General features: G+C 43.0%; 1 protein-coding gene across 1 annotated transcript; it reads left to right on the top strand.

Annotated features, from left to right (window-relative positions):
- The first annotated feature begins 933 nt into the window (after window positions 1-933).
- LOC128596681 (cytochrome P450 2G1) lies at window positions 934-10528 on the top strand. Its single transcript, XM_053606294.1, has 9 exons — window positions 934-1143; window positions 1691-1853; window positions 3186-3335; window positions 5215-5375; window positions 5888-6064; window positions 7092-7233; window positions 8882-9069; window positions 9186-9327; window positions 10347-10528. The coding sequence occupies exons 1-9, from the start codon at window positions 964-966 to the stop codon at window positions 10526-10528; spliced, it is 1485 nt and encodes a 494-aa protein (XP_053462269.1). The 5' UTR covers window positions 934-963.
- The last annotated feature ends 1605 nt before the right edge of the window (window positions 10529-12133 follow it).

Genomic DNA, 12133 nt, shown 5'->3' on the forward strand with positions numbered 1-12133 from the left:
GATGGGATTGGAAGTACCACTGAACTCTGAATTTAAAATGTTCTCAGAAACCCTGTACTAAAAATATTTGAGAAACTCAGAACTAAAATGTTTCTAAAGGCTTAGTGCCAGTAGCATAGTGGTTACGGTGTTGGCCACGTACACCGAGGCTGGAGGGTTTGAACCCAGCCCGGGCCAGCTAAAACAACAATAACAAACACAACAAAAAAATAGCTGGGTGTTGTGGTAGGTGCCTATAGTCCCACCTACTTAGGAAGCTGAGGCAAGAGAATCGCTGAAGCCCAAGAGTTTGAGGTTGCTGTGAGCTGTGATGCCACAGCACTCTACCGAGGGTGACATTGTAAGACTCTGTCTCAAAAAAAAAAAAAATGTTTCTAAGACCTCTTCAGGGCCTGACATGCTGTAGCTCTTTGCTGACACCCTATCCTAAAATTTGAGAGTGAGAGAAGTTGGGGTGGGTACAAGCACCAGCAGGACTTCACAATGGAAACGTGAGATTATGGCATTAAATTACATTAACACCCAGAATGTGCAGGAAAGAACAAATCATTATTGTCATCCTAAGCCACTAAGTTCTGAGCTGCTTTGTTATGCAGTATTAGATAACTAACATGCAGGTATTTTAATAATTATGATAGAGGACAGCTAATTTTCGATTAAGGGAGAGAGATCAAGCTTCCCTCTTGAATAACTTTAAGTAGTTAAACATGATAGTCACTTTAAAGAAATATAAATAAATATATTAGTGGTACTCAGACATCACAAAACAATATATCTTTACTCAGGTGGGAAGATTATAGGTTATATAATCATCCTGCAGAGAAAACGATCTCTTTCCTCATGGAATCCGTGCCCAGAAAATTTGAATCCCAGGGTGTTCGGATTTCTGTATAAGCTAATCTCCCAGAACCTATTTAGGCAGGATCTGGCGCCCAGGATACAACCTTCTGGTCTGTTACCACCATGGAGCTGGGAGGAGCCTTGACCATCTTTCTGGAACTCTGCTTGTCTTGCCTGATCATCCTTTTTGCCTGGAAACGAATCAACAAGGGAGGAAAGCTGCCCCCAGGTCCCACACCAATACCTTTCCTGGGGAACCTGCTACAAGTTCGCCCTGATGCCACATTTCAGTCTTTCATGAAGGTGAGTCTCCTCTCTTATGGTTGGAAGGAAATAATGCTGGATACACATGGAATCTCATGACATATCAAAAATAGATTCTTAGAAACACAGACTTGCCAAATCCTAGCATTCTTAAATTCTAGAATCATAAAATTTGGAAGCAAAAATTCCTAGAGCATTGAAATAAGACTCCCACAATTTAAGGACTACAAGGACCCTTGACCTCAGGTTGTCTTAGAACTTTGAGACTTCGTGTTATGAAATCATATCATTTGTGAAATTTAATATTTCAGGAAGAAGCATGAGTCTTGTCATACTTCTAATCCAGGTTTAATATTTTACAGATGAGGTATCTAAGTCTTTCAGAAAGTGTTGATGGGTTCTTGTCCACAGGACCCAAGATTTCTGTGCCCCTTTCCCAGTAGTAGTATTTCCAAACCCAGAGGTTAGCTTTATTCATTATTCCCACGTTTATATCACCCTGAAGTCTCCATCGTCTAAAACCCTTGATTGGTCTACATTTGGTATTCTGATTAACACCTCCCCTTGTGTCTTCCTTCACTCCCAGCTCAGGGAGAAATATGGCCCCGTGTTCACTGTGTACATGGGACCCCGGCCAGTAGTGGTGTTATGTGGACATGAAGCAGTGAAGGAAGCTCTAGTAGACCAAGGAGATGAGTTCAGTGGCCGTGGAGAATTGGCTACAATAGAGCAAAACTTCCAAGGTCATGGTAGGTAGCAACAACAACAACAAAAATAAATGATTATGATGTGCTCCTCATGTTCCACTTTCTTTGATAATCGCTCTACATGAATTTTTATTGCAGCAACTCCTTTCAGAGAAATACTACGCTGTCTTATAAATGAAAAAGCTGTGGGCACGGAAGGTTAGCTTCTGTCATATAGCAAGTGGTGCATCCAGTTTATATTGAACTCACACTATCTGTCCCTGGAGTGTTTTCTGAGTCACTGCTATTCTTTTAATTCTTAGATTACTGAGTGATACTCTTTCTGTAGCCCCTAAAACCTTCATAGCCAATGTTACTTTTCATCTTCATACAGACATATACATACCTCTCCCGTAGGTCTCTGCCTCCCTCTTTAGGTAGATCCCTTTCTTCAATACATTCATCTCTAAATGCCCATATCCTTCACTTTCAAGCAGGCTTACCCCATTCTTTCCACCTTTTCATCTATCTATCCTGGCACCTTTTCTTCTTCATGTTCATTGAGCCATAAATAATTAATAAAAACTCATTTATTAATTATTTTTTCTATACAATGTCTTTTATTCTGTTATCTACACATCTATCAATTAATGTTCTCTTTCTCTATCCATCATTTCATCCATCCATTCATTAACCCATCCATCATTCATACATCTATGAGTGGATATTGACTGAAATTATTTTGGTGGATTGATGAGTACAAGAAAGAGTTTATGACTGGGATATCTGATGGATGGTTGGATGGATGAAAGACTTCATAGCTGGGTGAAACTTTAATAGATTTATGATTTGAGACAGATAAATAATGGTTGGAAGGCATCGGAATGAGACTCTAACCAATTCATACATTTGGTAATTTTGAAATTTCTTCTTATATGGTAACTCTTTTTCTTTAGATATGTTGATGTAGAAGTGTGAGTTTCTGTGTACACATATGTACATATATCTAGAGAATCCAAGTGTTATTCACAAACTAACATTAGTATCCCATTTTATAGTACCCTAGATGCATTCTATCCTTACTTCCCTCCAGCTTCCACGAATTTATCCATTTACTTATTTATTCATTCAGTTCCACTTTTCCTTCTTGTAAGAACTCTCTTTGTTGTCCTCCGATCACTCCTAAAGTGATTCCCTTTTCTCCCACCTCAGTCTAGTGTGATTTGAAGATCTTGCACTGAGGGAACATTAGTCTCATCATTGAGCCTGGAGGATTGAAGGACTTCCTTGACAGCAGCATGTTTCATAATCTATCCCAATCATTGTCTAGCACACAGTTGAACACAGGAAGGGGAGGGGAGGGCAGGCAGAGGCCTGACACTAAGATCCCTGCAGGTGTAGTTATGGCCAATGGAGATAGATGGAAGATTCTCAGACGCTTCTCTCTGACCATCCTTCGAGACTTTGGGATGGGTAAGCGGAGCATTGAGGAGAGGATCCAGGAAGAGGCCGGCTACCTACTGGAGGAATTGCGGAAGACCAAGGGTAAGGAGGCCACAAGGGGGCAGACACTAGGTGACTGGTGGTTACAGAAAGCCCAGTCATGAGGAGATGGGCCTTGGTGGGAAAAAGCTCTGGCATGGGAAAGGATAGAAAATATTAAGGATTCATTGGGATTTCTGGCCAGGTTTCATGTTAAAAGTTAACATGGGCCAGGCATAGTGGCTCATACCTGTAATCCTAGCACTCTGGGAGGCAAAGGCAGGAGGATTGCTTGAGCTCAGGAGTTGGAGACTGGCCTGCCCAAGAGTGAGACCCATTTCTACTAAAAATATAGAAACTAGCTGGGCCTGGTGGTTTGCTTTTAGTCCCAACTACTCAGGAGGCTGAGGCAAGAGGATACCTTGAGCCTAGGAGTTTGAGGCTGTGGGAAGTTAAATGATGGCCTGCACTTGAGCCAAAGAGACAGAAGAAAAAAAAGTTAACATGGAACCTTTAGAGACCACTTGTCTAGAAATTTTAATAATTGGATCTCAGGAAGTCTGTGAGCTCCTGATATCATATGCATATTTTATATACCTTTCTTAAGACAGGATTAAATTTCACCATATTATATAGTTTTTATTTTGGTTTAACAAAAATAATATGGTGGGTTTGGTGGCTCATGCCTATAATACTAGCACTCTGGGAGGTGGAGGTGGGAGGATCACTCAAGCTCAGAAGGTCAAGACCAGCCTGAGCCAGAGTAAGACTCTACCTCTACTAAAAAGAGAAAAATTAGCCAGGGGTTGTGACAGGCACCTGTAACTCCAAATACTTGAAGGCTAAGGCAGGAGGATCACTTAGACCCAGGAGTGAGAGGTTGCTATGAGTTAGGCTGATGCCATGGCACTCTAGCCTGCCCAAGAGAGTAAGACTCTGTCTCAAAAAAAGCACAAACACAAAAACAAAAACAAAAAAAGGACATAACACAAAATTTGCCATCTTCACCATTTCTAAAAGTGCAATTCAATAGTATTGATTATATTCACATCATTGTGAAATAAATCTTTAGAACTTTTCTATCTCGAGAATATGAAGATCTCCAATAATTTCATTATACTTTTTTTGTGTGTGTGTGTGTGTGGTTTTTGGCCAGGGCTAGGTTTGAACCCACCACCTCCGGCATATGGGACTGGCGCCCTACTCCTTGAGCCACAGGCGCCACCCAATTTCATTATACTTTTAAAGGAGTACAGCCCCACCAAAAAAAATAAGGTCTGGAAAACTGACGTCTACAGAGGAAAGAACAGAGGCTGAGAAATACAGAAATAAGTAGATAAGAAATAAAAAGAGAGATATTTCTCTAAATAAGAGGTTCATGGATGAGTAACGTAGTCTATATAAAGGCCACACATGTCCACATTCCCACAGCAATTTGTTGTGAAACTGTAAATTGGTGAATATGTGTGTTGTTTCAGATAAATTACCTCCAAATCCTCTGATGTGACTAGCAGCCTGTTTCACACATGGTGGAGCTGAGGCCTAGGGAAGGATTTTCTTAATAACCCAAATATCAATCAGTGGTAGAATTCAGAATTTAGGCATTCTTTTCTTTTTAATTTGTCCTTTGCCATCACTTCTTTCCACAAATACATGACTCTCCAAAACCAATACACATAAGCAATGAGGACAAAACATAACTATTAAGCTCTGCCAGAATTTCAGTGGGAAGCATTTTATATGGATAATTATAATGAATCCTTGTAAACCAATAAAGTGGTTTCTAAACCAATTTGCAGATTGGGAAATCTAGATTCAAAACACAAAAATGAAGTACCTCACACATGCTATTAAGAAACACAGCCGGACTCAAATCCATGACGGAATGATTCCACACCCCTTCTTCCTAATCAATGCTTCCAACACAATTTCTATCACCCAGGTGCCCCCATCGAACCCACCTTCTTCCTGAGCCGCACCGTCTCCAATGTCATCAGTTCTGTTGTCTTTGGAAGTCGCTTCGACTATGAGGATAAGCAGTTCCTGCACCTGCTGCAGCTGATGAATGAGAGTTTCTTTGAGATGAGCACGCCCTGGGCACAGGTGCCACCTAGCCACCTCTCTGCCCAGTTAACTGAACAGTTAACTGAGCACTTTCTTATGTCCCACTCAATCCTCCCACAACTGTGGGAGGCAAGTACAGTAGAACCCCCCCATCCAAGGGATATGTTCCAAGACTCCCAGGAAACGCCTGAAACGGCGGATAGTACTAAATCCTCTACATGCTAAGTTTTTCCTATACGTGCATATCTATGATAAAGTTTAATTTATCAATTATAATATACTCCACAAAAAGTTATGTTACTGTGCTAGGTCTCTCTCTCTCTTTTATTTTATGTAGTGTTTTCATAAAATAATTGTCTGAGTGTAAATGAAACAATGGAAAATGAAGCCATGGTAAGGGGGAGCTGCTGTTTCAATATGACTGAGTGTCCAAGAAGCAAAAGGGCCTCAATCACTTCTTAGACCCAGCACCAGATGTTGAGCCCAGCTGTCTGATTCCACTCAGCCCTTGGTGCTGACCACTGACAAATCCCCTTTGCTGGTTCCCACAGCTATATGACATGTACTCTGGAATCATGCAATATTTGCCAGGAAGACATAATCACATCTACCACCTGATAGAGGAGCTCAAGGACTTTGTTGCTTCCAAGGTCAAGATCAACGAAGCATCCCTTGACCCCCAAAACCCACGGGACTTCATTGACTGCTTCCTCATCAAGATGCACCAGGTGCCTCCTCCGCTTCCCGAATCCTTCCTTCTCACCTCCTCCCTCTCAACTGCCTGCACAGTTAATCCCATCTAGAAATGTGAGGGGGAGAAAGACCAAGTTATTGTTTCAAATTCTTTAATTTTACATGCAGATGAGATGTAAATACTATAAAAGTTTACATTCTTATACCTTAAAAATAAACTGTGAGTCTAGATATTTTAGAAAAATAGAAACTTAGGGGCGGCGCCTGTGGCTCGGTGGGTAGGACGCCGGCCCCATAAACCGAGGGTGGCGGGTTCAAACCCGGCCCCTGCCAAACTGTAACAAAAAAATAGCCAGGTGTTCTGGCAGGTGCTTGTAGTCCCAGCTACTCGGGAAGCTGAGGCAGGAGAATTGCCTAAGCCCAGGAGTTGAAGGTTGCTGTGAGCTGTGATGCCAAGTACTCTACCAAGGGTGATAAAGTGAGACTCTGTCTCTAAAAAAAAAAAAAAAAGAAAGAAAAGAAAGAAAAATAGAAACTTAAACATTTCACTTTTTGAATCATCTGACCCAAACACATAACTATAGTCTTTTAACATATTAAAATTTGGAAAAGATACAAGTTTTAAGTCTTGTATCTTATCAGTTTTAAGTCTTAAAACTGAAGAGTTTTAAATTAAAAGGCTTAGAGATGTACACATTTAGAAACTTAATACATCAGTATCATCAATTCTTAGAGTTTTATAAATTTATATTTTCTATCATATAATAAGAACGTAAGCATTTGGAAGTTGATGATCATATACACGAATGTCCCAAAACTTTCCAATCTTCCAAGGCATGCAACGTTCTTCTCCCCTCATTTCCCCCATTTTTCACCCCACACTGCCTCTGCCTTGCTGTTCCTCTGTCACACCAGGAACATTTCTGCCTCAGCACCTTTGCCCCAGCTCATAGTTTACCCACACACTCATAGTTTACCCGACTATGCCTCCCCACACACAGGGAGAAAATAAGAAGATCAAGGCAGAAGACAATGACTCTGAACTATCCCCCTCACTTTTAGGATCAAAACAATCCCCACACAGAATTCAACCTCAAGAACTTGGTCCTCACCACTCTGAACCTCTTCTTTGCTGGCACAGAGACTGTGAGCTCCACCCTGCGCTATGGATTCTTGCTTCTGATGAAGCATCCTGAGGTGGAAGGTGAGTGTCCACCCTGGGCTGCTTATCTGGTACCTCCCACTCTCATCAGAAGGAAGATGTAACGCGAAAACTTAGAATCCCACAGTCTGCGAATCTTCACTCTTTAGATCCTCAGGATACAGAGTCTCAAAATCTCTAAGAAATGGGCATTATTTCACTGACTGTCCTACCAAAATCAAACAGAGTCCATCTCCCTCAAGTCACGTGTTGGTCAGGTTTGGGACGCCCTTTAATGTAATGTCCCACTTGGAGTCTGCATTTCCTTCCCATGGCTGCTGTAACAAATCACCACAGATTCATTATCTCACACTTCAGAAGTTCAAATAGACTTTCACTAGGCTGAACCCCAGTTAGAAGTTGACGCCTTCCCTTTCTCAGAGCTGCATTCCTTGTACACCTTCTACAGAGTCCATGACTCTTTCCTTCAGCTTCAAAGCCATTAGCACGACATCTTCAAACCTGACTCTGCTTCTGTTGTCACACCTCCTTTTCTAACTCTGATCCTCCTGCCATTCTTTTATACAGGTACAGATTATTAATATAGGGCCAATCTGAGTAAACCAGGTCATTTCAGGATCATTTCAAGATCCTTAGTTTAATGTCATCTGCAAAGTACCTTTTGTATATTTGTAACCCTTACAAATGTAATATTCCAGAGTGTAGGAGGTGAGCATCTTTGATGGCCATTATCGAGCCAACTACCCTGCCAAAATACAATAGAAGCCCACAGATTATAATCTGGTCTTGTTGCACAGCTCCACTAATGAGGAACTCATTAAGGCATAAGGAAAATCACCAACGATAGCCCCTCTTCCCACTGATACTGTTGAAGACAAGCCAAAAGACTTCTCCTGGTACACAAGAGAGACTAGTTGGTTTCCACTCAAATGTTTCTAATCTCACCTCCACTGTCCGAGTTTTCTTGCATGCTCTAAACAATACAATATGCAGTACATAATTATGTGCTGGGCACAGTCATAATTTCTTGCATACTGGACTTCATGTGATGTTTACAACTCCCTCACATGGTCAGACTATCACACCCAACATGAGGATGAAGAAACAGAGGTCTACGAGGTGGAGTTATTTGCCCTAGGTCACTCATCCATGAAGAGCAGCAGTGGTGTAATTAATTCATCACTGTCCCATTAGTGTTTGGCATTTCCTCCATCCTGTTCAAGTTACACAGGAACATTCCTGCCTCAACCTTTGCCCTGACTGTTGCCTCTCCCGGACGCTCACTTGGTTTACCCATCTATGCCTCCCCATACACAGGGAGAAAACAGCCTGTCTCTTTCCTAGGTGGTCAAAAATCTGTGTTTGAAAGCCCAGCTGGGCCCAGGACACTGCCTTGCTCATCAGTTTCCATGGGTCCTCAGTTTTTTCCAGTAAAGACCAAACATCCCAGCTGGCATTCAAGTCTCCAGGCTGTGTGTCCCCCCACCCTCACCCCCATGCTGGATGAGGAATTACTGAGCACCACTAATGGGTTAGGAAATAGAAAGAGGCCATCCAAGCACACACGACTTGCACATCAGAGCTCACTTTCTCCTGGGGACAGAAATGCATTATCTGTCCCGACTTCTCTCAAAAATATCTCTTGTCCTTTCTTATGTCCTTCTCCATTCTGTTTTCTGGATGCTTCCAGCCAAGATCCATGAAGAGATTGACCAGGTAATCGGACCACAGCGGATCCCAAGTGTCAATGACCGGGTCAAGATGCCCTACACGGATGCCGTGATCCATGAGATACAGAGGCTACTAGACTTTGTACCCATGGGTGTCCCCCACAAAGTCATCCAGGACACCCATTTCCGAGGCTACCTTCTGCCCAAGGTGGGGTTGCAGCTTCATTGCCACCTCGTCACCCTCCTGTACCCCTCCTTCCTCCTCGTTCCCTGGCCCCATAATCCAACACTGATTTCTCTTAACTTCCCCCTTTTGCACCCCAGGGCACAGATGTATTTCCCCTGCTTGGCTCAGTCCTCAAAGACCCCAAATACTTCAGCTACCCAGATGCCTTCTATCCCCAACACTTCCTGGATGAGCAGGGCTGCTTCAAGAAGAGTGAAGCCTTTGTGGCTTTTTCCTCTGGTAGGTTTCCATGGTCTAACTCCCCTGACACCAGGTGTGTGCTGGATCTACCCTTCAGCCATTGCTCTGTATTTGAAGTTCAAGTCAAAATGGGAAGTTGAAGATTCTATCATAGGACTACACAATTTTAGAATCCCAGAATCAGGGGATATTAGAAACATTGACTCTGATAATTAGAAAAACAGTTAGTCTTGGAGTAGCACTAAACAGGGTGTCAGCAAACTTTCTGTTAAGGATCAAATACAAAATATTTTCATTTTTCCAGCTAGATGGTCCCCTTGCCATTTTACTATGCAAGCAACCATAGACAACTTTTAAATGAATGAACATGCATGTGAACCAGCACCGAAACTTGAAATCACACAAATCACAAAATATTATTTTGCTTTGTTATTTTTTTCTTAACCATTGTAAAATGCAAGAAGCATCTCTACTTGGTAGGCCATATGAACACAGACAGTAGGGCAGATTCATCCAATAGACAGTAGCTTGCCCACCTGAAGCATAAAATTTTTATACAAAGGCATTTTAAGGGTGTATCAGCTAGGACCTAGAGTCAAGTGAGTGGCTGGGAAACTGGACTTCACTCCACTAGGAACAAACTGTGGCACCTCAGGTGAGTTACTTCAGCTCCCCATCTGTGAAGTGGAGATTACTCTCTCCCACAGTCGGACTGGGCATTACCAGGAGTAAGCATTATTTAAGTGAGAGTTCTCACGTTTTTCCTCACCAGAGTCTGACACCTGATAGACATTTGATAAACCTTTGAGGAACTGGAATGAACACAAAGATCCTTTAAAACCATTCACCTTTGGGATGGAAGGAGGCCTAGCCATCAGAGAAGTAGCTGCCCCGTGCTGGGTCCCTACAAGTGCAGGACCTAATAAGTCCTACAGTGGGTACAATCACGACCTCAAAGATGCTACTGAGGCTCCGTGGGTGGTCAATTTACGTGCTCCAGACACCTCTGTCCCCTGCGCAGGTGTGACGTTCCCCCCTGCCCTTTCTTCTGCCTGCAGGAAAGCGTGTATGTCTGGGCGAGGCCTTGGCACGCATGGAACTCTTCCTTTACCTCACTTCCGTCCTTCAGAACTTCTCTCTACGCCCCCTAGTGCCACCCGCCGACATCGAAGTCACTCCCAAGCTCTCTGGTTTTGGCAACATCCCGCCGACCTATGAGCTGTGCCTTGTGCCCCGCTGAGCGCCCCCTACGGGGCGAGAAATGAACAGTAAAGAACAGAGCTTCGCTCTCACGGCATGAACCCATCCTCTTCATCTTGCTCCTTCCCACAATATCCCTACAAGACGGCACCATTTTCCTGTCATGGCTTCACAATCAGCTAGAGTCATCTGAAACTATACAGTAGTATATCCTCTACATGAAGAAAAGCAATGTCCTGTCCAAGATTTCCACCTAAGCCAGCAACTTTGATGCTGACTTCATCACGTCTGCCTAAGTTTCCATCTGCACCAAATTTTTCTTGTAGATTCTATGTCTTTACAATTGTCCCTTTTTGTGTGGGCCCTGGTAATGATCAAAACGTGATCTACAGTCCTTTCTCATCTTGATTCTCATCTTCACCCACTAGCTACCCAAAAGTCAACAAAGAATTCAAGACTGTTGTGTGCAGCATGTTTATTGTGTATTTGTGTGTGACACCAATGTGGGGCACAGGAAACAACTTGAAATGGGTGCTTTGACTTCTTTTTCCCTGTCTTCTCTGCCAGCCCCCTCCAGTGATTTCCTCTGGTTGGGGCTCCCCTGAAACACCCCAGCCTCATCCATTTTGCTGACATGCTACCTTTCCCCACCATCATGTCTTCTTCTCAACTTGCTTTCCTGGTTGCTCCCATTACAGATCCCCATTCAGAATATTCCCCTCACCATTTTGAAGACAGTTCAATTGTTTACAGCTTGTATTATTCCAGTTTCAAATTCCATCAACTTGGTCAACAGATGAAAACCTTCCCTCATGTTTCATTTATTCAAGCACTATTTATTGAATACTCAAAAAATATCAATACATCATTCAGGTATTTGGGATACATCAGTGTGCGGAAACAACAAAGACTCCTATCATTGGAGAGCTCACACTCTAGTGATGAAGGTAGGCAATAAAGCATAAATGTAATAAATAAATTATTATAGTGTGTTACAAAATCAAAGCAGTGGCTGGGCACCCATGGCACAATGGTTACGGCACCAGCCACATACACTAAGGCTGGTGGGTTCAAACCCAGCCTGGGCCAGCTAAACAACAACGATGACAACCTCAATGAAAAATAGCTGGGTGTTGTGATGAGCACCTGTAGTCCCAGCTACTTGGGAGGCTGAGGCAAGAGAATTGCTTAAGCTCAAGAGTTGGAGGCTGCTGTGAGCTGTGATGTCACAGCACTCTACTGAGGACAACATAGTGAGACTCTGTCTCAAAAAGAAAGAAAGGACAAAAAAAGCAGGAAAGTGGGATACATGTTTTGGAGTGGAATGTTGTCATGGCATGCTTGCCGATATATGACAAGGCAGTGTTCCCTTGGAAAACAACAGAGTCATAAGTCAGGAGGATGTGTATTCAGGAATCCACAAGGAGACCAGTGCAGCTGGAGTGAAGGAAGGCAGAGAGTAGGAATAAATAAGATGAGAAGAGGGAGCCACTGAGGCCCAGACAGTGTGAGGCCCTGTGGGCCGAGGTAAGGACTTGGCTTTTACCTTGAGAGTGATCAAGGTCCTTGGGGAGTTACTGAGCAGGGGGTGACATGCACTGGCATATTTTACAAGGCTCACACTGACCATGGCATGATGACTAGA

Source organism: Nycticebus coucang, chromosome 10, assembly GCF_027406575.1.
Source record: "Nycticebus coucang isolate mNycCou1 chromosome 10, mNycCou1.pri, whole genome shotgun sequence".
In the NCBI taxonomy this organism is placed as follows: domain Eukaryota; kingdom Metazoa; phylum Chordata; class Mammalia; order Primates; family Lorisidae; genus Nycticebus; species Nycticebus coucang.